The sequence below is a fragment of the Anabas testudineus genome, chromosome 13, assembly GCF_900324465.2.
Source record: "Anabas testudineus chromosome 13, fAnaTes1.2, whole genome shotgun sequence".
NCBI lineage: Eukaryota > Metazoa > Chordata > Actinopteri > Anabantiformes > Anabantidae > Anabas > Anabas testudineus.
Window position 1 is genome coordinate 6,731,682 of NC_046622.1, and position 26,986 is coordinate 6,758,667.

At 40.9% G+C, this 26,986-nt stretch overlaps 1 protein-coding gene across 14 annotated transcripts in view; it reads left to right on the forward strand.

Moving 5' to 3' along the window:
* Positions 1–26,986, forward strand: part of robo2 (roundabout, axon guidance receptor, homolog 2 (Drosophila)) — a 275,954-nt gene that overhangs the window by 227,673 nt on the left and 21,295 nt on the right. For 6 of the 14 annotated variants that reach the window (XM_026375443.1, XM_026375434.1, XM_026375492.1 and 3 more), the window contains 15 exons: positions 1,621–1,757; positions 2,963–2,974; positions 6,822–6,946; positions 8,521–8,692; positions 11,059–11,264; positions 12,219–12,300; positions 12,395–12,560; positions 12,675–12,841; positions 14,108–14,229; positions 16,045–16,276; positions 19,434–19,558; positions 19,654–19,825; positions 20,796–20,984; positions 21,887–21,913; positions 24,829–24,871. In XM_026375443.1, the coding sequence (XP_026231228.1) occupies positions 1,621–1,757; positions 2,963–2,974; positions 6,822–6,946; positions 8,521–8,692; positions 11,059–11,264; positions 12,219–12,300; positions 12,395–12,560; positions 12,675–12,841; positions 14,108–14,229; positions 16,045–16,276; positions 19,434–19,558; positions 19,654–19,825; positions 20,796–20,984; positions 21,887–21,913; positions 24,829–24,871 (1,977 nt within the window). The remainder of the gene's footprint in view (positions 1–1,620; positions 1,758–2,962; positions 2,975–6,821; positions 6,947–8,520; positions 8,693–11,058; positions 11,265–12,218; positions 12,301–12,394; positions 12,561–12,674; positions 12,842–14,107; positions 14,230–16,044; positions 16,277–19,433; positions 19,559–19,653; positions 19,826–20,795; positions 20,985–21,886; positions 21,914–24,828; positions 24,872–26,986) is intronic. The other 8 variants (XM_026375460.1, XM_033326300.1, XM_026375504.1 and 5 more) reach the window with 3 other exon arrangements.

Sequence of the window (26,986 nt, forward strand, 5' to 3'; positions counted from 1 at the left end):
TGAATTCTTGCTCACAAAATGTCATAACAGCAAGCGAAAAAAATAAGACATGGATAGACAGGACAGATTAGTTTTGCAGCTGCCAGCGGAGAGCAGCCATCAGTATACCTGATGGTCGAGCAAAGGGGTCCTTTCCACTCCAGGGGAAATGGACCGTAGTGTGCTGTTGATCTAAAGTCACTTCAGAAAATAGATATATATATAAAAGTTGTAGTTTCCCAATGTACAGTATCTTACAGTAAACAACTATTCACCAGTAGCCACACAATTAGAAGTATAAGTAGTTCTTCATCAACACCCTGGAGGGAACAAAACCAAACATTAACTTATTCCTCCAACAAGTATCATCTGTGTAGCCAAAACCTAATATAGCTTTTTCCTCCTCCGCCATAGGTCTCTGTGAAACGCAGATAATCACCGTACTGTTGGGCTGGGCGGCATATTTCTTCATTAACATGATCAGGACAGTTTGGTTTGCTCAGAAACAACTAACTGTGACTACATTTGCAGTCTCTGAAGGGTTAGCTCTTGGAGCTACTCTTGGTCGTTTAATGTGTTTTTAATAGTTGTTGGACTACACATTTTATGGCACAGTGGCATAAACGTTAATGAAAAGAAAAAAATACAGCCGTTTTCTTTAAGGCTTAGCTTAGCAAATCTGACAAATTCAAAGTGATAGTATCAAAAAAGATAAAGGCTGGTGAGAGTGCACTCATTAAAATTACTAAAATTAGCACATACACTGTACCAGTGTCACCAGGATTCATTTAAGGCAATAAATAATCAAATAGAAAATGATTTAAAACACAGTGGTTCTGTATCTGTACATCTAAACTCTGTGTCTGTGAGTGACAGACTGTGGACAGCAGAAGGTTGTCAGGCTGACAGACCACCATCATACAGCTCCACCACCCCCACCAGCACACTATATTTACACACCGCCAGGCCAGCATCCTCTTCAATTACAGACTGGAACAACAGACCAGACCAGCATCATGCACCTGTCAACTGCAATACAATTCATGCAGGTCTAGGCATACAGCACGTACAGCCATATAAAAACACACATAAACACAACGTTCTGACTTCTGTGGAAGTGAATTTAGGGCCAACTTTGTCTTAACATAGTTGTTGTATTAATTCAACCGGTAAATTAATATATGATGAAATGTATAGTTTATACATATTAATTGCTACTGTACATTTGTGCATTTGTAGTAGACACACAGTGGCACAGTTAAACATATGCACACACAATGCTCCTAATGTAGTTTAAACATACAGTATATACACAGAGAGACACACCTTATAAATATTGAACAGGTTTTCAGGGTTCCGACTGAATGCACGCATCTCTGTGTACTGTGTGTCATTGTTGAATAATTGATCCACCCTCTTGCGATCTTCATTTGTCTTCTCTATACCTCTCTAAGAGGAAATACACTTTTCATTCCTACTGCCACACAACTCAACAGGCACTGGTAAAATACCATATACCATATATAATACCAAAGCATGCCTTATTTGTCACATGGGTAATGTTTTACCTGTATCTGTAGCATTTCCATTTAATGTAAATGGGGCAACTTGAATTTGATGATTTTATATCTTTTTTGACAGGTATGAGATCAAGTATGACAAGGACGACTACGTGCTGAGAGTGAAGAAGGCTTCCATTAATGACGAGGGCGTGTTCACTTGTGTGGCAGAAAACCGTGTGGGCAAGCTTGAGGTTTCTGCCACTCTCACAGTGAGAGGTATGAAACACCTTTGTTCTTTATTAGTTCCTCCTATCAGCTAGCACAAAACAACACTAAGAGAAGTTATGGACTACTGAGGTTATTCTACTTGTACACCAATATGAGACTGAGATTGGCAGCTGACTCTATAGGGTCCCCTTTACACAAATGGAAATCCAGAATGCTGACTGCTGCAGCCAAGAGAGATGTAGAAAGTCTATGAATCTGTTTAATTATTTACATTTCCAAGTGCAGCGTCGACACACTCTGCCACCCTCCCCTTGCCGTGGTGGTCTGCTAGCTATGCTACCCTCCATGCTGTAACTACCCAGTCAGCAAAGCCATTTCACAGATTGCTGGTGCACACTACCAGTTCCACACCTGGGATTTGCAAGGTTAATAAAAACACTGTAACCACAATTTTCCCTCTTTTCACCAATCTTCCTCACATTAAACCCAAGTGTTTAAAACCCATGTGGAGGGCTTTACAGTGACACATGGGAACACAGGGAGGTAAAACAAGGTCTGGGTTGACTTTACACCATTTGGAAGCTTTTTTTTTTTGTTTTTTTTAACTATAGTGTTTTACCTGACAACAAACACACATACTGTAATACATCAGGAAAACTAGGGAACCACTACCAACACAAACACTTCTCCAGTCTCCACAAGTTACAGGCTCTGATCGGTTTGATCTTTTTGTCTTGCTCTTTTTATTTCCCTGCTCTATCCATCAGCACTACTGATACATACACCCTTGCCTTGCTATTACAAACAAACACCACCCGTAGAATTGTAGAATTCATAAATGCAGACAGAGAAGGTCCAGGTGTGTATTTGTCTCTGAAGCACAGAAGTGGTTCCCCCCCCCCGCAGGACTTTGAAAGCATTTGTAGTTTTTTTTATTTTTTTTTTACCACCAGTTGGAGCCTATACACCTAGACACCCTTTTCATTCAGGGTTTTAAGAAACAGAGGCCTATCAATAAAACCACCCAGTGGACAGTGGACAAAAGCTACTGGATCCTCTCTGTCATGTTTCCCTGTGTTAGAAATGTGTTGAATCCAACACAACATGTCATTCATTCTGACTTTTATTTCTTTTTGTCTTATTTTATTATGTTTGTTTTGTTCCTCTTGTGTTGTTTTATGTGTTTGTTTGTTTCTGTGTCTGTCTTAATTTGTTTCTTTTGTGTATCCACTCCTCCATTGTTGTGTCTCCAGCTCGCCCTGTTGGTAAGTACTCATCCTTCTGATTTGATTCCATCCTGCATGCCCTCTTCATACACACTACTGTATTTGACTGCTTGACAATCAGTTATTACTGTTTTTGACTAACCCCAGTGTTACATCACGTTGTCTAGAATTTGTTTGCAAATTACTGATAATAGTTTTTGGAGACAGTTCTACCACATTAACTAAGAAGAAAAATACGTATGTCCTGTTTTAGTGGGTCTATCTATTGATTGAACATGATGCATATTCAGGACTTAAAATGGACAAAGCTGCACAGGGTCACTATAATACTTACTGCCATACTGTGGCTTTTGTTTGTGCTGATAATCCTTATTGTTTTGGAAAGAAGTCAGCAGATGTCATCATTACTGTGAAATGATGCGACAGCAAATAATCTGTAGCTTTGTTATGAAAGTTGCTCCACAATAACCTCAACATGATATATATATATATATATATATTGTTACATTATAAAAATACTATGTAGTCCATAAGAAATCGCGCTGGTGCATGTTCTTTAATGGTGTAATGCCTCTGTGCTACAGCACTGATTTAAAAATATAGTACGCCTACTATAGTTTCTGTTACCAGTCTAGATTTGATCTGAGTGCTGTATAGACTTTAGACCATGTCCTTTACAACAAGTGAGTGTCCTGGCAGTCAGATAGTATCAGACATTGTCATCTCATATGGTCCAGAACATGTTTAACTTGCAAGTCTTTGTGCCATCTGTGGATTTCTGGAACACAACGCAGAGATCTGTTTGTTTTGGACAAGCTTCTTTTCTTCTGAACCCCATTACACAGACAGGGGAATCTCATTTTATTTCCCTATAGATCGGGAAAAGGTCAGACAGAACCAAATTTGACACACTTAATATGATAAATTTAAACATAATAGAGAGAGTGAGAAAATGGGCGTATGGAGAGCAAGGTGTGCTTTCTCAGAGTAAAAACACAAGGAATGTAGGAGCAAGAAACAATGAGCAGGACAAAGGAGGGAGAGGTAAAGAATGGCAGAAGTGTTTGTCAAGACCAGCTTGACTGGCAGAAAAACCCAGACACTGCCTCAGTGGCAGGACTTGGGTTGCCAAAACAGCAGTGGCTGTTCTACAATTGTCAAACTGTCAGCTTTCAAGAAGATGGAGGAAATTACACATTCACTCTGCCTGTGGGAAGAGACAGTAATTGCCGTTGACTTCTGAATAAAATATGATTGAACGTGGGATTTTAAAGGAGGAAGAATTGCTTCTGAGCTTGTGTGCCTCACTGTACTGAATAGATGTCTATCCTTCTGTCCATTTGTTCTTTTCACCCTGACTGCTGTTTTGCTGAGCCCTCAACAAACCAGACAGATGTGACTTGTCATGAATTAAATATGGGTACCCAATCATGAGTTTCCTTAGGTGGGGACAGGAAGGAGATTCTCACATATCATTAAGGGCATCTGAGTCAAAACAGGGCCAGTGTGAGTTAGCCCTGATCCATGTTATGAAACTGTCCCTCACTGACTGCCACTTGATTTGTCCGAAGTTTTGGATTTGTGCTTCTCTGTGAGCCTTATTCTCGTTTTTAGATCTATCCCAATCACTTAGTATTTCCCATAAGTATTTTATTCTTTTTAAACTTAATTTAAAAAATAGAAACAGGATTGAAAATAGTGCCACGGGAATAGAATGAGCCAAAGGTTAATCTCCAGGAAAAGCTAACCAACCAAAAACAAGCACTTTTGGTCTTGTATTTAAAAAACAAATAAAATCTTGCAGTATTAATCAGATGACGATCAGTTGCACAGTTGATAGATACTAAATGTAAATGATTGCTTAATTAATAAAAATGGGAATAATGCGAAACTGTATCATAAATATGTAAAAGCTTAGGTGAACTCTTTTCTATAAATGAAACTCAGTTTTCCACAAAAGCCTACAAGAACGGAAAACACATAACACTGATAAAGAGAGTGTAAGAAAGGACAAGGCCAAGCAGCACAGTGATAGGGCCCAGTCTGTAAGGTGTTAGACCGTATATTTAGTGAGTTGTTAGTAATGCGATGTGTGGGATGGAACAGAGCAGAGGAAGAGAAGGGAGGAAACTGAGTCCTTGCCAGAATATGATTTAGGATCTCAGTATCGGGCACAGCATTGTGAGAGCCACAAGATATCCAAGCTACAGAAGGCCAAATGGGAAGGCAGTAAATCTGTAGCCATCTGTACCATTCCCAACTGTGTGTATCCTTGACAAATACACATCCCCCAAAAAGGGATTACATGGACATACCAGCCAAATGGGAAGAGTTTGGCCTTACTGGAACCAGCTGGCTTGTCAGTGAAAGGACTTACATGTACAAAGAAATCAAAAGAAACAGAAATGGTGCAAGATGTTGCTTTGCAACAATTCAGATTTTTTATAATTGAAATTTACAACAAACTGTAAACATTTTCCAGTATGTTTTATTTCCTCTACTAACCATTCTCAGCAGTTACTTGAGGTTATGGCAGCCGTTCTTTAATTTGTTGCCTTTCATTGTCTGTGCGAGAACCATGTCTTCTATTATAACGAGTGTGTTGTTGATTTCTTATCTTGGCAAACATGGTACTTGTCAAAGTTTAGAGAGATGAGTCTTTTTCTACTGTGATGACTATAGTAATATTATACACTTGCACTTTTGATTAGCATATGGCATTCGTGTATGAAATGTTGCTACTGTATATCAAGGGTGGTAAGTTTGATGCGCTAGATGCTGCATCATTTATATGCAACACTACAGCAATAGATTATTTGGAATGAAAAGAAGGGAGGTTAAATTGATTTCTGTATCGTCAGCAACCCCTCTGCTCATGTTAAGTAGTAAGGAGTCTGCAATGCACAAGCAGACACTATATTCCTTTGTTATCTTAGCTACGCTCTCTACTTTGTCAGCCTCTGCGCGTGAATAGCACTGTAAAAAATGAATGATAAGCGTCACCTGAACAAGTAGAAATGTGAGGATATTGTGGTGTGTATTCATGGCTTCCTAACCTGGCATGAGGGACTGGTCAGAGAGTCGAGAGAGGCAACACTGGACACCAAAATAGCTTGTCTATTTAATCTCTACACCCCTCTCTGCTTAATATTGAACTGCATCTGTCAAGTTGTCAGTCAGAAATGTCTCACTCCATCCTGCCTGCAAGTGTGTGACAACTGGTCTGGCTCCTGGAGTTGTGAATATTGACTGAGAAACCTTCACACTGTGATTTCAAAGTTTGATAGCTTTTCAAGCCCCTTCTCTCTTTGATGGAAAGGTGTTAGCTCGAAGTGTTGTAAACACACCAAAGTATTTTCTGTCTCACAGTCCCTTTTGATGCAGTTTTGATCAGAAGCATTTAGTCTCTTCAGATCTTGACTTTTGTGTATGTGATGCATTTCTTACATCTCTTACATATGAAAAGTCAGATATAATTAACCCTATATGTTTATACCTGTTCATAGTTTTGGATGTTTCCAAGGCATAGGTGTGCCTTTGTGTTGTCTCAGATCTAAATGCCATTGTGACTGAGGCACTTCCTCGTGTGAATGCCATTGTGACTGTCATTCATTCAGCCTCAGCCTCACCTGGATGAATGGCCAAACTGGTTGCTATGGCAACGAGAGTCGTTGGTGTTTTTCCTCCCTCAAAGTCATTAAAGAGCGAGAGACCGATGTAAAGCTGCATGGAAGATCTGTACGGCACTCCCATTTTGATTTTACCATGTGGTTTACTGCTTGTTTTTGCTTGAAATCCCTAAGCCCTGGCAGTCTCCAGCCCTGATGTTTGGCCCCACTGTGTACTTTCACTCTACTAACACTGGTGCTTTTGCCCTGTTCTTCAGCTGCGCCCCAGTTTGTCATCCGTCCAAGGGACCAAATTGTGGCCCAAGGGCGCACTGCCACCTTCCCGTGTGAAACCAAAGGAAACCCTCAGCCTGCTGTCTTCTGGCAGAAGGAGGGAAGTCAGGTAAGAGGAAATAATCTCACACAATATTTTGTGTATAAAACATTTTTCACAATATTTCATACTATCTACTGTGTTAGTGTTATCATCACTCAGTACTTTGAATTCTCTTTGCTGTATGCACAATTGGTAAGTGCTTATGATTTTCCTGCACTGTGCAGACACATGCCCAGCACTTCAAACTATGCTATCTCTCATCGGTATCTTTACTATAGACACACAGATACACCTTTGTTCTCAGGAGCCAAACGACAGTGTGCTTGGCAAAGTGCTAAACGGTTTCCTGTGACCCTGCACTGATAAGAATGATCCTATCCCTCAATCAAGCAGATAACCCATTCAAATACCTGGGTGTCCTCACAACGATCAACAACAGTGCCAATTAGCAGCCTGTTAAGACTTGTAGATGAGCCAGAGATATGATTCAGCTCTGGCTAAGGTTCAAGCACACATCCACACACATACACATAGCCTGCGGGCCGACAATTACTGCAAAGTTCTCTTATAAGAGTGAAGTGAGACACTTGCTTACATGTTCACACAAATATTTGGTGTAATACTCACCCACTTTACCTCTTACGGTTGTGTGACCTAAAGCATATGATTCAGTCATACTTAATATTGTGAACTTGTTGAGATTAATATCCGCCTTGTGTTTCACATTGTCATTAAAGATGACATAAACGCATTACAAACACTCTGTACAAGCAGTTGCATGTTCTACACCATCTCCACACTTGTCTCTGCCACTGTGTTTATTAATACTTTCTGTACCTCACTCGCACTAAGGCACTGTCTAAAAGGTATGAAGGCATTTGTTGGGACAACAAATGAAGCTAATTAAGTATGATAATTGATGATGGAAAGGCCTTTTTCTCACATCTGAGGATAATGGAGTGTTCATCTCTCATGCTAGAAATGTGTAAAGCCTAATTAAAAAAATTGTTGCATCAAAGTGATTAAGTGTAATTAACTCCAATCGGTGTTATTTGCAGGTTACCTTTGGGGATCATAAGAATAAATAAATACAAAAAAGAGAGAGCTGGGATAATGTGACAGCAAATCAAAATCGAAGTGATGATAATGTATTAAAAGCAACTAAAGACAATATTACAGTGTAAACAGAAATTTAGAATAATTTTAAAGGGTATTAAAATTTAACTATTTAGCTAACTTTATGTATTCAGAAGATACAGTATATTATATAATGGTCGTAGGTTCAACTCATATGGGGTGGTCTCTTTGGGTAAAGACAGCAAAGAAACCACTGTGGAATTGCAGCAGAAAGAAAAGCAGTTATGAAGCCAACAAGAGCAAACGTAGCAGTAACACAGTGGAGCCTCTGGCTTGGCCCAAGAATAAGTATGAAACCAAATCATCAAACTGTATACATGTTGTGCAGTTTGTGAGGTTGGTTAACCAAGTGAGAGATGAAATTGCTCATACTATAGCTGTAACAGTCTGATTTGTGTGTATGCGAGTGTGCACAGTACATGCACATGGTGGTGGGGGTACTTTTTCCAGGTTGTACTGGTTCCATGTTCTCACTAATTGGCTGTTTGTTCCTCTTGCTGCAGAATTTGCTCTTTCCTAACCAACCCCAGCAGCCCAACAGTCGCTTCTCAGTGTCGCCCAGCGGAGACCTCACCATCTCATCAGTGCAGCGGGCAGATGCTGGTTACTATATCTGCCAGGCCCTGACCGTTGCAGGCAGTATCCTTGCCAAGGCTCAACTGGAGGTCACAGATGGTGAGGGAAAAGTGACACGTAACTTGTTCCATGCCAGCACACTACAGCCTAGTAGCCCACGCCTTAGCAACCACTGCAAATGTGGTGAAGCTGGCAGCATATATACTTTTATGTGCATATAAACACAGATGTATGGTTGATTCTCTCCTACATGCATTTGGACGCTTACCTTTGTACAAACAATTATTTATACTCAATATATTTGATCATAGTTTGCCATGGTTTAATTACAGCCTCTTTTTCACTTTGAGTTTTAACCGTAATTTCCTCTTAAACACCTTTGAAAATATACCTTTAGCTACACAAGTACTAATAAGATTTTTTGTGTAAAAAATGAATTCAGCTTTGGCTAGAGAAACTCCAATATGCCCATGACCTTCAGTTGCTGAGTTTTGCTCTACGCTCTTTGTTTAATTTCTTTTTCCACCTGACACAATTTAATTAAAATTTTTTACTTTTCCTTTTGGAAAAGAAATAAAGCGTTGCCCTTGAGTTCCTTCAAGTTTAATGATCAGGGTTTGGGTGTGTGGGCAAGATGCAAGTATGCGTATGAGTGAAGGAGCAAGAGAAAGAGACATAGAGAAAGAGAGGGGACATGACTGAGTGACTTAATGATGAGCCTTTGCTGTGGAATGAATTATGTGGTCCTACAAGGTGTAGGAGCATCTAATCTCCTCAACTGTTGTGATGGAAAGATAGACAGCCATCTGGTGTGCCGTGCGAGTATGTGCTAGCAGAAAGATTAAAAGCACCACAGCAACATTCTTGTGCCATTTTGTCTGATACAGCAACAACATTGGCATGTCCTTCAAATGCCTGTCACATTTTACAGCCTAATACCGTCATCATTAGTCAACCCTGTTATTTAGTTTTCATAAGCATTTCCTGTGTTTTTGGATTCAAACCAGACAGTTTTTTTGCTGCCAAAAATGTCACAAAAGGAGAGTCAGGGTGAGGTCATGGCCATACCTGATGCAGTCTTTGTGTGATTTACTGTCCCAAGCCCTGACAACGGTCTGTGGAGTTCAAGGAGATCTGTAATGAGAAATTCCTGATCCAGAGACCCAAGGCCTCAGTCGAGCCCTACCTCCTCCTCTTGTCACTCCTACATGCCATCAACACATACATCAGGCACATAATTCACATCGCTGGGTGTAGTATTAAAACACGGGGCTTTCATTTTCTCTCATCATGTTTGTGTAGGTGAAAGCAATGGCAGATAGACAACTCCTTGTTTGTGTTGATGAGAATCACTGGCTTGTTGCAGGCGCTTTGTGTTCTTCTGTGGTTCACGTTTTCACTTCTGATTCCTATGATTGCAATGCCATATTATAAACATTGCAGATGAGCTAAACATAAGTGAGATATTAGTATTTAAATCAATGTGCCACATTCGGCATGTGGTAGCTAAGATACTTCTTAGGCGACTTGAAATGAGGAGCAGCTAAAACACATCAGGAGTGTGTTACATGGAACCGTTTTCTTTTTTCAGATACAGCTGCTAGTGAGAAAATAGGGGTTGAATTGAGGTTGTGATAATGTGTTGAAAGGTTACTGAGGTAGACTTGGTAATTAGCCCCTGTAGGTCTGACATCATTAATCCATACCTTCTAATTAATGTGGGTTCTGTGATGCCAGGGGGACTCCACATTATTCAACTCTAAATATATAAACTGCCTGAGTGCTAGAGTGCTAAGTCTCTCTGAGATCACCTCTGACACACCTACTATTTCATAGAAGGTAGCCACAGGCTTTTTTTTGCACATTATAACAAATGATTTTGCTCATGTAAATGAATTCATCACAGCATTAGCATTTATCTAAAGTGAAACTGAAACAAATTATAAAAGGGTTGTCTTCTCTGATTATTTCATGTTAAGATTCTTCACTGTTTTTTAGTGGTTTCAGTTACATTTAGTATTTAAAATTTACCTTTTATTGTGCCCCACACGGCACATAATGAAGTATTTATCTCAACCACACTGAGTCAATAGGCAAGAGTCTCACTGCCAAACTGTACCACAGAGTCTAGTGTAGTGTGTAAAAATAAGGTTACCCAGGCCATAACTGGAAACAGCTTAGCATCCGTCTGCCACATCAATAAAACTAGAAAACACTAGTCAGCTGTTTTTTCCCTGCTTCCTGGAAATACAGGATATGGTCATTGTTCTGTGGTGCAATTATAAGACCTGCAGAGAAAATAGCCTGCTTTATGATAGATACCCACATCCACCCCCACTGCATTTTATGATCAATGCTGTCACTCCGTTTATTTTACAGTCAGATGCCTTATGTGAAAACCATGATCCCTGTGAACTTCAGAACCATATAGACAATTTTTTCACAGTGTTGTCTTTGTAACACAGTGCTCACAGACAGACCGCCACCCATCATTCGCCAAGGCCCATCCAATCAGACACTCGGGGTGGACAGTGTGGCACTGTTAAAGTGCCAGGCTTTAGGAGACCCCATCCCCTCCATCAGCTGGCTGAAGGATGGTGTCAGTCTGCTGGGAAAGGACCCCCGCATGTCCCTGCAGGAGCTAGGCAGCTTGCAGATCAAGAACATCAAGGTAAAGGATTTAATTGGGCCTAATAACAACTTAACAATATGTACTACTCTGTCAATATTAGATGTTATGCACAGACCTTTGGTGTCACTGCTCTATTTTCTCAAAGTTGTCACTTTCATTTATGCATCTGAATGTTTATTAAGCTTTATAGAATTTGGCATTTAAAAGCTTAAACAGGGCACTGTAATACCTTAAATAATAAATACGCTGCATTGATTTTTCTTCTTAATTGTTTGATAGTATCACTTAGTGGTACGACAGCTCAGCTGTGCCGTGCTGGATGGGCTCCAGCTGTTGGATAGAAACATGTATGCACTTACAGATATATACACACACGTGTGTACATGTGTACACGTTTAGAGTAAATTAAATTTAAAAGGCTCACATCGTCCTTTCCCCACACCGAAGCCTCAGTGGAATATCTATTACGCATGACAAAGCTGCAGACCACTGACATGTTATTCAATAAATGGAGGGGAGGCACATGGACAATAACCAACAAACAAAGTTCCTAAGAGGGATGGAGAGAAGAGCCAGCTGTCATCAGTCCAGGGGGTTCCAGAAGCCCACCCTAAATTAATTAGCCTGGCTTCATTGTGGTCTGCAGGACAGTGGGGAAATAAGAAGGGGGAGTGGAAAAGTGATGGAAGGGTGGTGAGTAGAAAATGGAATTCACTGAGAAATTAGCGTCAGCGCTTGGAAACACTCACAAATGACACACAATTTGGCCCACACAAGACTGTCTTGTGAAGTCACCCCATCGCTTTACAGTGCTTCCGCGATTGAAAGTCAACACGTATTCAGTCATTGCTACAGCTCTCACAACGTGTGAAATGAAATGGCCCTTTCGCTGAAAGTGTTAGTGGAGTCATTAAGCTGTTTGCACTGATGCTGTTTGTGTGTTTGTGTATGTGTCGTTATTCATAAATACATGGGTATTTTGTTGTTTACCAGCTTTCAGACTCTGGGATCTACACCTGTGTGGCTACCAGCTCCAGTGGTGAAACATCCTGGAGTGCTTTCTTGGAAGTCAAAGGTAAAATATGGTGCAATTATTCAGTGTATTTTATTTACAGAAAAAAATGTTTATTCACCTGTTTAAAATGTGTCTTTATGTCTGCTTCTCTCAGAATCAACTGCAGTGACACTCCCAAAGAGCCATGATGAAAATGAGCTTCCAGGCCAACCATCCAAACCTCAGGTCACCGACGTCACCAAGAACAGTGTGTCCTTGTCCTGGCAGCCTGGAATGGCCGGCGCATCACCGGTCTCTTCCTATGTCATTGAAGCTTTCAGGTTTGTTTTAGCAGTCACTCGCTGGGTATAAGCCGCCTTTCTGGGTTGCAGGTACAAATTTATGGCACCTTATGAAAATAAAATGTGAAATCACCTTTTTCTGTTATATTACAGTCAATCAGTGAGCAACAGCTGGCAGACAGTAGCAGATCACATCAAAACCACCCAGTTTACTGTCAAAGGTCTCCGTCCCAACACCATCTACCTGTTCATGGTTCGAGCTGTCAACAGCCAGGGTCTGAGTGATCCAAGTCCCATGACAGACCCTGTGAGAACACAAGGTAACAATATTAAACTAGCTCAATCATGTTGAGAGTGTTCATTATATACATGTATAGTTATTTCATAAACACTTGAACTGTAGGTGTTGTTTTAATAGTAAAGGGTCGCTGGGTGTAAGAATCACAGTTTATCCCCCTCTGCAATCTGCAGTGATGTACTGAATCACTGCAGAACTTTCCAGGGGTCACATTCTCCATCTCAGGCCAGCTAATTAAGTCTACAGTTAAGCAATTATATAAAATAAGCATCTCTACTTTTGGAAGGCCTAACTGAGTTAGTGCTATCCCTGCTATGTAAATGATCATAACAGGAGAAAATGACTGCAGACCCAAAGAAGATTTGATTATGGTACCAGACAGACCACAGTCTCCATATTATATTGATATGATAAGTCCCCATCAAAAAGAAAACAGAGACTTTTGCCCAAGTTCTGCCAAATGAAGGCTAAGTCTATGTTTAAAAAGCACAGTAGTCAATTTAAATTTCAGCGTATCTCTCTCATCCTGAGGTGAAGGTATTGAGATGATATAGACTTGTTTACTGACAACGGCCTGCGTGCATAACAAATTGATTCTTCACTTCTTTTTAACTGTGTTTGGCCTGTCTTGCCCTGTTAGTACAGCTTGTGTATGAGTCATATCTATGTGGAGTTCTCTGAATGAAGTTTTTTTAAATATCGTTTGCTCTGCAAGGTTTCTTTCAATAAATAACTCAGAATGTGGCTCACATTAACCACACTCAGTATGTCATACGCTACACTATTTTTTGCTTGTAACTAAAAACACACGTATGTTCTGAATGGGAAGTGAACTGGAAAATAGTGTCATAGTGTTCGTTCATCTTTCATCCAATATGTTTGGGAGTTCTTTCAGTGCATTTGTGGATTTAGTTGTTCAGTCAGGCTCCAGTAAGTGCACACAAATCAAACATTTAAACAACTTTGCCAGCACAAGTTTCCTTTCTTTTCTCCAAACCAGACAAGTGCTTTAATACAAAATGGAATGAGGTCATTTTAATGCAGATGAAGTTGCCCCTTTTCAAATGAAGTCGTGATCACCAAGTGAACGCTTCTTTGTTAAGTCTGATTGGTCTATTCAGTCACTCTTTTACCGTTCCACTTCTGATGGTGATGAACCAAGGCTTATTATGAGAAACTGAGTGAACTCTGAAGATCAAGTGGAAGAGCGGCAATTTTTTATTTTATTTCGAGCCATCTTTTCTTCTGTTTTGTTCTTTTCTTATTTTTCATTTTTATTCTCTCATAGATATCAGTCCTCCAGCTCAGGGTGTTGACCACAGGCATGTACAGAAGGAGCTTGGAGAGGTCATAGTACGGTTGCACAACCCAGTTGTGATGAGTCCCACAACTATTCAGGTCACATGGACGGTAAGTGTAAAATGTCATTTTGCATACTACAACTTACATTAATTTAATTTGTTACATCAAGTGTTTACACTGGAAGAACTTACAGTTGAGATATTAAATTAGTAGGTGTTGTCTGTGGTTTCCATATCTTTCTGCATTCTTTTACATCTTTGATTTAGAAAAGATGAGTCATAAAGTCAGAATAGTTGATTTAAACATAGGATGTGTCTTTGAAGCCAGAATTGTACTCCTCGAGGCTACCATTTGTTTTATGTTAGGAAATTTTAGTCAGGTTGTTCCTTGCAGCTTTGAAATATTGTAATTGGTGACTTAAAAGTAACTGAACATCAAATAGTTGGAAAAATGGCTCCTTTAAACCATGGTGAACATCAAAAAAAGACATCACAGACATCTGGTTGTTCATCAGTCTTCTACATGTTTCCAGCTTCTCATCTCATAAACAAAGATAAAGTTAAATTAAAATTAATGTTTGAGGTTGAACTGTATTTTGTGAATAATTTCCCTGTTTTCCTCCCATGAGATGATGCATTCATCGTCTTTAACACTGATACATGCAGAAAAACTGCTTTTACTTAACACACATGCTCTTATTGTGGTTTGCCTCGATGCAACAATCAGCAATTTCCCAGAATTAGATTTAGATTTAGATTCAGATTTATTAGATGTGAAACATGTAAAACAGATGCTCACTTGAATTAAGGGTTTTTAGTTAATGGTATGATAATGAAAACAGAATGGCTATTTATATTCTTTAAAGTCTTAATACAGCATATACACTTGTTTATTTTGATTGTTGTGCTATAAATCATTCAAATGCAGGTACGGTACTTACAGTATACACCTATCGCTTAGTTACACGGGGTGCCCATTTCCATTTTCAAATGTGCCACGTTAGCAGTTTTCCTGTTGACATGTTTACTGACCTCTGTAATCAGTCTCACCCCAAGACTTGATAGCTAATTTAATACTAAAGAAATGCTTTATGATTGCAATGTACACCCAACATAAAACATGGCTACCTAATCAATCCGGGGGTTTTCAGTAAACATAGGGGCCACTCTGAGAGAGCTTTTATATTCCCAAATCATTCCATTAATAACATTCACGCACCAAGCAGGGAATCCATTTTGCTGATTTACTTGAGCTACACTGGCAAAAAACAGCTGCTTAATATCCCACTTGAAAGCCCAGCTCACTTCTTCCACTGTTAACAAGCCATTACTATGAGTTATAGGCCCTCTCCTCTGCTGCATAAATTCAGCCTTTTCTGTCTAGTTGAATGGGCTAAAGTTTTAGAGTAGGGGTCCTCTGTGGGTTGCTGGGGGCTATCACACTTCCAGTCTCTACATCTTTTCTATGGGCCTTATCTGCTGTTATCACCTCTGCTGTGTATTCTCCTCATTTGCCCAGAGTGTCTGTATTTGTTGCTGGTTGATATCCTGATGCTTCCAGCCCATAGTAGATGTGGCGAGACTTGCTTTCATGTCACTAGTTAGTATTTATAATACATATGAAACATGCAAATGTCCTTTAACGTGGCATTAAGGAAAGTCCTTAATAGAGGAGCTACCACTTTGATTTGGGAGTTGTGAATGAGGTAATGTCAGGATGTCAATTGAGCTAAGTGTGTCATAGCTGGTGATAAAAGGGCCATTAAACGAGTAACAGCTTCTAAAGTGTCATGCCTGCAATCCTTTGAGGAAACAGTAGATTGCAGAAAAACATTCTTTTCCATCTAGTGGCTGCCAGTCTCCACTGATGAGTTCTTTTTGCACTGAAATACAGCAGTAATCTTGTCTTCATTCACTTTCTCAGGTGGATCGTCAGTCCCAGTTCATTCAGGGTTACAGAGTTCTGTACAGGCAGACATCAGGACTGCCTTCACCAGGACCCTGGCAGACCCAGGATGTGAAAATCCCTTCTGAGCGCAGTGTGGTCCTATCTGCACTCAAGAAGGGAATTGTGTATGAAATCAAGGTCCGGCCTTATTTCAATGAGTTTCAAGGCATGGACAGTGAATCCAGGACAGCGAGGACGACCGAAGAAGGTAGGAAAAGAGAGAAGCTGCTGAGTATTTGTAAATCATATAAAAACAATAACATATAGTGACTGTGGCTGTGGGGTGGCTGTGGCTCAATAGGTAGAGCAGTTGACTGCCAATCATAGGATTGGTGGTTCGATTCCCGGCTGCCACGTCACATGCCAAAGTGTCCTTGGGCAAGATACTGAACCCCTAGTTGCCCCCGGTGAGTCAGGTCAGCTGCATAGCAGCTCTGCCATCGGTGTGTGAATGTGTGTGTGCTTGTGCGTGTGAATGGGTGAATGAGATGCAGTGTAAAGCGCTTTGAGTGCCTGCTAGGTAGAAAAGCGCTATATAAGTGCGGACCATTTACCATTTACTAAAACTTTGTTGTGTCTACAAAAATGTAGGATGACAGGTGACACATGTCATTTCATGTTGTTCTGTGTCATAACATCAGAGGGGCAAATAAAGAAGTGCATGTGCATGCATGTTTGTGCCTGTCTGTCTGCTGTGCTTTTTTTGTTTATGAATGGTGGTGTTAGTGCCAGTATTCCTCTAATCCATCACCCAGCAGCCACAGGCCTGAGCTGTGATTGGAGACAGCACACGTTTCCTCCTGCAAAGACTATATGTCGCCCAAAGCTTGATTCATACAGGCTCTGACAAGGCCACAGAGCAGTGTGACACAATATCGTACCCAGACACACACACAGGTCTGCGTTTGAATGACTTACTATTTTGACCTATGCCAAAACAGAAAGACATTGAACAATATTGCATTTGCTTTGCTTCAGTCTTCAAGTCTAATAACTGAGATTAAGTCATGATGGGATCTGAAGTAAAGACACACAGTATATGCCCACAACAGCACAAAAAGACAAATATTAGTCTTTGTACTGGAGACATAGCCCATCTTGCCACAACATATTCAGGCCTGCATGTATAGGAGACAGTTCACATCCTGTCGGGGTGACAGGCCCATTTATTTTCTCTTTCTCAAAGGGACCATATCTCCTGTGGCCAGCCAGTCTAAGCAGTGCTGTAGTAGAACTGCCATCACATTACAGCTGTCCCCAGCACACACTCACACTAACATGCACACACACAGACACAGTTAACACATACATGCCAGCTCATCTCCTTCCCCTTAGGCCTCTAGAACCTGTATGGCACAGCTATTACCAATGCTGATAACGCTCCCTGCTCTGCTCTATCTGCATCCCAGTTCCTCAGAGAGCTCGACCACTTTCTATTTGTGTCACAGCCCCACTGCCGTGGCTGGTCATAGCTGATACACCATCAAACACACTGCTCTAGGCTCTTCAGACACCAAGGGACTACTGACAAGGGTAGCTAGATGGATAGAGAAGTATAGTTCAGAGGTTGATTAAAACTTACTTGTACGCTAGCTACCACAATTGGAGAATACCTAGAGCAGGTCCTCATGGATGCAGTGTTACAGTATGCTCAGTGCTCAAATGCTGTGTCCATCTTTGTAGTTTCGCTCCTCCTTTTTCACACATTCTCTCACTCCATCTGGACACTCATGTCATGGCTAATAAATTTACTCTGCTTGCCAACTGATTCCCTCTGAATGATTGTCGGAGAAGTCATTAAGGAGCCCCATCTTTTGTGCAACATGATGCATGTTTAAGGGGAAATGAAATCAGTAGTGTTTGCATAAATGGTAATTTATAAGGGATTCATCTCCACCCATGTTGATGAGACTTTCTCAGGAACAGCCGCAGCTTCCATCTACTGCTTTACATTGCCTATCTTTTTTTTCTTTTTGGTATGAATATAATATGTTTGTATTCTTCATCATGCAGAGCAGCACTGCTGTGTGAGGGTGAGTGACGGAGGGTCACATTCATGCCTGCCATACATCACTCTGTTAATGGCTCCATTAGCACAGCCTCTGAGGCCTCTAATGAAAAATGTACATTGTTTAGCACAAATATGAATGATAATAAGATGCTAAATCATTCATAACATTAACTTTGAATGACATTGTCTCTGACGGCTGCCACAGACCAATCCAGCACTTTGTCACCTGGATGACTTGGAGAGCCCCATGCATGATGGTTGATCAGACGCTCCCTTGGTAGATTGCTTCTAATCTGGCCAAGGTGTTGGGTTCATCATTGGACCCATTCATCTTCCACCATGCCAGGGCCTTCTGGCTCTCTGGGGGACAGTGCGTCCAATCGCGCTGAAGGATGAGCACAGATTTACAGGGTGACACGTGCCATTTTGGATGGAGGTGAGGTGAGGGACAGGCAGCCCAGAAGTAATTGACCTGTCAGTATTCTGCTGTGGTGCTGCTCCCCTGCCAGCCGCTGCGGAAATGAGAAAACATTATTTTTAAAACGTTATTTCCAGTTGGGCCAACTGTTATTTATTTTTCCTCTGTTACCCCTTGTGGGGTCAGAGGATTGTTGCCATCAGAATAACAACAGAGCGAGGGTTATGAAAGCTCGGACTTGTTTCTATCCACTCTGTCTGAGCCGATTCATTTAGATGTGCCTCGCTGTGGACCTTCCCTCTGATCCTCACCTACTGGCTTTAGTTTTATCTGACTGATCGATGAAATCAGTCAATATGTTTACTGAGACCTTGTTTCCTTCCTCTAAAATGTATTTTTCTTCATCTTTTTTCATATTTCCTTCTCATCCGTGCCTCATCGTATAAGCTCGTTGACCCAGATGCCACCCTGGCTCAGTCGATGCCGGAGTCTTAGCTTCAGTGAGAGCACTTGCTTCACTGTGCCAGGCTGTCATTCAACAAATCAATACCAGTATTCTCTGTGCAAATCCACTAGGTTAGAACAGAGGATGAGATATTAAATCATAGTGAAATGTTAAAGATAGGCTATAGCCATGTCAGTGCTGCCCTGGTCTTCATGTAATCCCCTCTCTAATGAGACATCTTGACAGCCTTCAGCAACCTTTTCCAACCCCAAAAGAATGACATTTCTCGCAGAAATGTCTGTGTTTGTGTGTGTTTCTCAGTATGTGCTTTTATATGTGTACATTTACACGCTGCTTTTCAAAAGCATCAAATGTACATTACTCTGTGTCCAAACATTCTTCTTTTTAAGGATTTAATACTTCTCTGCTGCCTAAACTGCAGGATAGTGCAATTGATTGTTCACCTAGTTATTTTGTGCCCCTTCTTTCAGCTCCCAGTGCTCCTCCTCAGCAGGTAACAGTCCTGACTGTGGGAAACCAGAACAGCACTTCCATTAGCATCTCCTGGGATCCTCCTCCACCAGACCACCAGAATGGCATCATCCAAGAGTACAAGGTTTGTCGAAACGAGTTGTCATGAATTCTTATTTAACTGATGCAAAGCAACATGCAGTCAACTTCTTTTCTGTCCGCCCCTCTTCTCTGCCTTAGATCTGGTGTCTTGGGAATGAGACACGTTTCCATGTAAATAAGACAGTGGATGCAGCCATACGGTCTGTGGTGGTGGGCGGGCTGCAGGTAGGACTGGTGTACCGAGTGGAGGTGGCCGCCAGCACAAGTGCAGGGGTTGGTGTCAAGAGTGAGCCTCAGTCTATTGTCATTGGTAAGTTTGATTGATTAAAAGCATTCACAACTTTTCAACATCCAGTTTAACATCAGTGTTATTACTGTGAGTTTTCATTAAACTATAGGAATTTCTGAATAGATAATATTGTTAAAATGCTGTTGTTTTGAGATGTGGCCCGACCACATATGATTTATGTGGGGCTGAAGCAGATTGTGCCTGATTTGACCCATGACTGATGGCTTGGCCTGTAGCATGTTCTTATTTCCCCAGTGTCACTCACATAATCCATCTCAGAGAGCAGAGCCCTAAGCTAGCACTTATAATATGTTGTGTGTCTGTGGATATGAAAATGGGTGTGTTCATGTGCTTATACAGTAATATAAGATAAAAGATGAAGCCCTTTGTATTTACGAACATACTGCATGTCTAATGTGTGTTTTTATGTATGACCAAAATCACAAACACTAAATTTGGCTCAAGTGGTTTTACGGTCTGTAGAGTATACAACACCCTCTTATCTTTTGATCATTCAATCAGATAAGTAAAATGCCCAAAAAACCTTTTAATGATTAACAAATGGTGAAAAACCTCAGGACAAGCTGCTGAGGGGAGAGTGTATCGATGTGTGACAACATCTGTTTGTGCTTTGAGTCTTATCATGCTCCAAGAAATAGTGTTAAGCAGACTAGTCAGGGTGAGCTGCGATTGGAGATCAATACAGACCAGGATCCCATCCTCTCATTTCACATGGTGTGTTTTACCCTCGGTGGAGTGAATTAGGGTGAGAGCTAAGATATGAACCTGCTCTTACCGAGGAGGTTGGTTATAAGCTGTTATGCTTTTTGTCTTTTTTTATTTTTCACGTTTATTATCACTGCATGAGTTATTTCACATGGACTTAAAAAAGGGGAAAACAGGCTTGGCAGCAAGGTTACTTCTTGTTTCCCTCTCATAACTAGTCAACCAGAATTACATTAATATTGTCTGTTTGCCCCTGTGCCTTCAGGTAAGGAGTTCCGAGACGTGATCATACATGGAAACCGGAATAACAGCATCACAGAGCAGATCACTGATGTGGTGAAACAGCCTGCTTTTATTGCCGGTATTGGAGGAGCCTGCTGGGTCATCCTCATGGGCTTCAGCATCTGGCTCTACTGGAGGAGGAAGAAGAGAAAGGGCCTGAGTAACTACGCAGGTTAGACTGATCATATTCTCACAGTCAGCTATGCAAATTAGTACTGACATTCTGCTCTTGCTCTGTAACCGTGAAAAATTCTTCCATCAACACTTAATTATTCTTTTTCTCTGTCAAAACAAGAATATTTTACTACTTCATTATAACGGTTTTGATGAACCTTTGTAGAGGCAGTGAGGTTTAAAGACTGTGGTGTTAAAGCTCAACATGAAGACACATGTCAGCGTGAAACATGTCCAGAGGGCTAGAGTTTTTAACAAATCCACCCACAGTGTTGGTTAATAGCGGAGGGTGGTTGAGCCAGGCGGCCAGACTAGACTCTCTGCTGGTCGCTGAAGCTGGCGTTCGCCCAGTTCTTCTCCTACACACTGACCCTGACATCTTACTCAGTGACCTCCAGTCAATACTAGCAACCACCAAATCCACATACACTGCCAAGGGTACTGGATTTAATTAAAGAACAGAAAATGGTAATGAACTGACTCATTGTTGCAGTCGGTGCAAAACAATATTCAAACTTTAATTCTTGTCTTATTAACAAGCAGAGATTCATGAGAAATACATAATAATGTAGCCCTTTATCTTCTTTTTATTAAGTCAACAACATTGTGTACAGTGACAGCTACTGTAAGCTGGCCTGTTTAATTTGCTCTTTATTTCTGTTTGTTACATGTGTTTGTGTGTTTTCTTTGGTTTTTGCCACCGTCTCTACACATCTGTGATCTCTGAGCTGGCTGCTTTCCTGGCTTACGCTCTGCACACTGGGTGACGTTGTGGTTTTACATTCTTTGACCCTCAGCATCTCTTGGCTCGACCCCGTCCCCAGTGTGCAGATACCCCTAAAGCACCGCTTATCTCTGCAGGCTTTTAACACACAACTTCTCTGTCTTCTTGTTTTGCAGTTCAGTCCTTCACCTTCACCCCTGCAGGTACTGTTCATTTGTCCTGTCTCCCCACCCCACCTCAACGCAGATTCATCCCCTGCCCGCTTATAGTATATATAGTATGCCTGATGATCATGGCTAATGCAAATCCAAACCTCATGCTGATGAAGTCAGTTACAAATAAAACTCCAGATTTGTTATTGGCCATGAAAAGGGCCCTGCAAACATAAACCCTTGTCCCTGCCCAACCTGCAGCCTTATTTACATATTGTGTCATATGTGCGTAAGTCTGTGGTGGCTGTTTTTGAATGAAGGTTCATCTTGTCTTGTGTATCTTATTTTGTGGCAGTCTTGTTGTGCAGGCTAAGACTGTTCATTGTCCTCATCCTCATATAATCATATTCCTCTTTGTTTTCTTTTTAAATCTCAAATAGTGTTGTATTTTATGTTTGTATTCATTATAATGCAGGTGTCAGTCAGGTAATGGGTGGAGCATTTAGTTTTCCTTTTCCTTATGTTTAGTTTTTGTGTCTTTCATGAAACTGCTGTGTCTACCTTTGTTAAATGTTAAACTACTCTCATTTTGATGGTTATAACAGTTTTATATGTCACTGGCTCTCTGAATTAAACCTGAACAGCACTAGCCTTGTACAGGTCAGTCATCTGTGTATAGAGTGGAAAGAGAGTGGCCTATCAAAGACACAGAGTGATTAAGAAACCTAAAACAAGTTAGAGAAGAAAAGACATTACAGATCAAGGCCTCTGTATCATATTGCTTCAGTGTAACTGATAACTGTGGTACGAGTCAGGGGTCAGCACAGTGCCTTTCTCTTGCACCTGGATCTGCCAACCTTAACTAATAATATTTAGTCTGTAAAATATGCGTGTAGCTGTTTGGTCCCTGTAGGTCATGCAGCCAAAAACTCAATTTATTCTAGCTTTTCCACAGCAGCTGTAACAACAGATTATAGAAAAGATTAATATGTTGGTGAAACTTTATCTGGTTTTAAATTGGAAACACACCTGAGAGCAGCCTGAGAAGAATCATGTTATTTTACTAAAATTAGTTTTGAGTGAGTTTTTGAACACAAAACAAGGTCAAATATTGTAGAGATTATAGAATTAGAGGGAGGTGATATTTAGAACACCCTCGCTGAAGTCGCTGAAGAGTCTTACTGTGCTGCTCTTCTCTATATTGACAATTAGTTGATGTATCGAGAGTGTCCTGTCCCAGCCTCCTAAAGCTGTCGGTGTACTAGAGGTAAATCACTACACTATTGAGGCGCGTGGCCAGCAAGAAAGTGATTTGATGGAATTTTTATATGCTGATTATGTCCACCCCCCTTTAATGCTTATTAAAAGGGATTAATCTCTATTCATATTGGAGAAAGTGCTTATCTGGAAGACGGCGGCAAGAAGCACAGTTATGCCACCATGTCACTCTGGCCAACATAAAAGTATTCCACAGCAGCCCAGAAATGTGCCTGAGCACTGATAGGGACTTCAGAGGCCTTCCTGCCACACAGCCTCCCGTCGCCTCCGCCTCCTTCTCCTGTCAGTCCTCTTTCAAATGACAGAAATTTCTCTAGTGCAAGTTTGGTGGTGGAACAAAGACGAATGGCTTCAGCTATAACTGGATAAAGAATGCCACGTCTGTCTCAAGCTGTTAGATTTCATTTAGACAGACCTGCGAGGTTTATTTTATCTTGGCAGTGATAAGTAGTTCAATACCTCTTGCTGATATTCAGTTGTTCAAACTATAATGTAATAAATAAACTCTCATTGCTCTCAACATGCATTCTCACACATTTTAAATTGTGTTTCTATGTATAAAATCCCAAGAATGTGCCACATGTGAGAAAAAATTGGATTAAATAAGTTTAGATAATTCTAATGCTGCATTAAAACGTCTTGTTAGCAGCCTCTGTGATCCATTGTGGGAGTTTCCTCCCCCTGTCATTTATGTTGCTACGTCACCCACAGAAAAGCCCCCTCTGTCGCCCATGTCTGGGCTTGTTGTGAAATCAACCTGAATGAAACAGAAAAGAAACGAGGAATGTTCAGGCTCCTTCTCTCTTTAATCTCCATCTGTGGAACAAATGAGCCAAATTACTAACAGCGCTGCTCTCTCTTGAGTAAACCAGCTCTCTTTTTTCCCCCCTCTCATCGGTATGAGGTGATTTCCAAAACTCTTCCTGCTTTTTTGTGTTTCTGCAATCAATTGAAGTTCTAACATGCTCAGAACTCTCGATGCTGCTTTGTCATCATGGTGTTTGAACAGAGATGACATGGATCCTTCACAGCCGTCTTCCACTTTGAGCCGTGAGTTTTACTAGCTCCTGACAAAGAGTGGCCCTTGTTATCTATAGATCACGGTAATGGAACAAGCCACATGCATGGCTACTGGGGAGCCCTGCTAGATGAAGGATCAGTAGCACAGCCTCCACATTTACAGATAGAAAACTCAACGTGATTAATGAGCCCTTCTGCCTTTTCTAATCATTTTTTTTGGCTGAGATTTAATCACAAATCTGATAATAACTCAGCAGCAAAATAAGAAAGATGAAATGAGTTTTCCCTCTCATCAGGCATCGTGTCCTTGAGGACACATGACGTCTCTACTTATGCAGAGCAAGGCAATATCTAATCCTCCTCACTGCACTTCTTTTTTTTTTTTTTGTTTTTAATTTTTTCCATGAAAGACAATGGGCGCAGAGGGACATCTGCATCCCTTAGTGAATCCATCGACTATCCAGCTTTGTATAAAAAAAGTGAACAGAAGAAAACATATCTGTTAAAGCACAAGGGCGAACTGGACAATACTGAAGAAATAATGTATCTCATGTTCCTTAGGGAAATAAGTCCTGGTTGTTTGCTATATTTACCAGAAAAAATGTAATACTTGACTTTCTTTTTTTTCCGCTCTGTCTTTTTCCTCTTCCTTTCTTTTCTGACTTTAGTGACATTCCAGAGAGTCGATGGTGGTCTGATGAGCAATGGAAGGTGAGTGTCCCACCAGAAACAAAACCACAACACCAACTGTGTCAGGTTTTGAATGAAATGTCACAAGATAAATGGACACAAAAAAAACCTGTCCTAAGCTTTAACATGTCTTAACACAACCTTTCCTTCACAGCCACGCACGCACATGTGTACAGCAAGCTGCTAGTGATTCTAACATTGATAAACGACGGATAGATTGATAGATAACCAATACCTGTTTGTGTGCCTACCATGCATACTGGCGCGTACATATACATTTCTACCACATCTCCGTTCATGCATCGATACATGAACTCATAAATCTCTTCAACAGAATTAACAGAAACAATTTAAGCAGGGAGTGCTTTTATTTTGTCATTTATCTTCCGCTGCTGGCTACAGGCAACCCAGAAGCCCTCCAGAGTGATAAATTTGCCTGTCACCTCGCGTGGGCGGCTGGGATCTGAGCACATGTAATAATGTAAAAATAATTACCCAGGGGAGAGGTGTGTTGAGGTACCCCCCTTGCACCCCCATATAGCCTGCTCTATTTCAGTGTGCGTTAGTGAACGAGAGAAGGGCTACAGAGAATAGGGCACATCTCAATGACACCAGTTACTGAGCCTTTGTGAGTATTCAAGAGACTCCCTTGAGAATCCTGGGCTTCTGTCTATCTACTGCTTATCACACCTGACTAGGTAAAGCCTCCAGATCTCAAACACTCAGCAAGCGATTGCAAACTAAACCTGACCCTGTGTGTCTCTGAGCTTTGGGAATGTGTTTGCTCTGTAGTCTGTTACACTTTTATATTCATTCTTTTTTCTATTTTATTTTTTCCCCTACTGTGTGCATACGACTGGATGGCACAATGGACAATTTTGCTTGTATTGTTCTGTGTGCTGTGAGCAGGCTCTCAATGAATTAGCCACACCACTTGCCATGCCTTTTCTCATCTACTTTCTGCTGTAGTGTTTTTCCTTCAATTTTCCACATAAGTGATTCTGATTCTCACTCCAGCGAATGGGATTTGAAATGTCTGTATTTGTGGCGCTCTATATTTGTCATACCTTTAGTCAGTGGCAACGACTGCTACAATTTTCTCCACACTGGGATAGGATGCAGTTTGAGGCTGTTATTCTAACACAAGCCTCTGATTCCTTACTCACTCTAGTGCCATCAAACCCCAGATGTTGCAACTTCCCCATCTGCCCTGAGAGTGAAAATGTGTAGCAGAGTATCAGAGGAAAATGTGTTCATTTGTTACATGATATGTTTATTGCATTAATTAGACGATAGCAAATGATTCCTTGTCTGTTTCCAGTTTCTCATTGGCTCCTGCCAAAGTGCCCTGACTGAACAATTACACTTAATCGATCACAAAATAAATGATTCATGGAAGATGAATAGGCTGCAGATTGGTAGACCTGGACGGTTTGACTTTGGCTGCTCAATTGAAATTGATAAAAGCCGATAAAGGCTCGTTCCTTATCCCGCTGCCAATAGGGAGATGGTAATTAGGAGGTAGCAATAACTTCCTATCTTGGCACTGATCAATATTTTAGCAAATCAGATTCACTCCTATAGGCAGTGAAAAGGGGCTAAATGTTGTAGTGAACAGGTTTCACTAACTCTGTTGCTATGGAGATTCCTTCACATCCTTGCATCTGAATACTAAATGACTGGATGTTTCCTGGGAGGTAACCTATAAAGTCATTTACATTCCCTAATGCTAGTGTTAACTAATGTCTCGTGCAAGTTCAAGTTTCATTCACTAGTCTGCGGGGCCATAAACATCTGATTTATGAAGTTGCTTTGGAATTAATGTCTTTCACTTGGCTTATTTATGGGAAGCTCAGTGTCATGCGTCTTAGGCAGTATTTATGGATTCCTTCCCATCACCAGTAACTGAAATGTCTACCAGGAAGAGGAAATGCTCCAAATCAAATTTTATCTGCCAAGGTTGCCATCCATCCTAGGTTGGGCAGGGATTAAAAGTTATATGTCAACTTTTCATTAGATGTATGACCCAGTGTCCACCTCACACCCCAATTCCCCACAATCTCGCATACACACAGTCACACACACACACACACACACACACACACGCATATATAAAACAAATATCCCCAGTAGAAA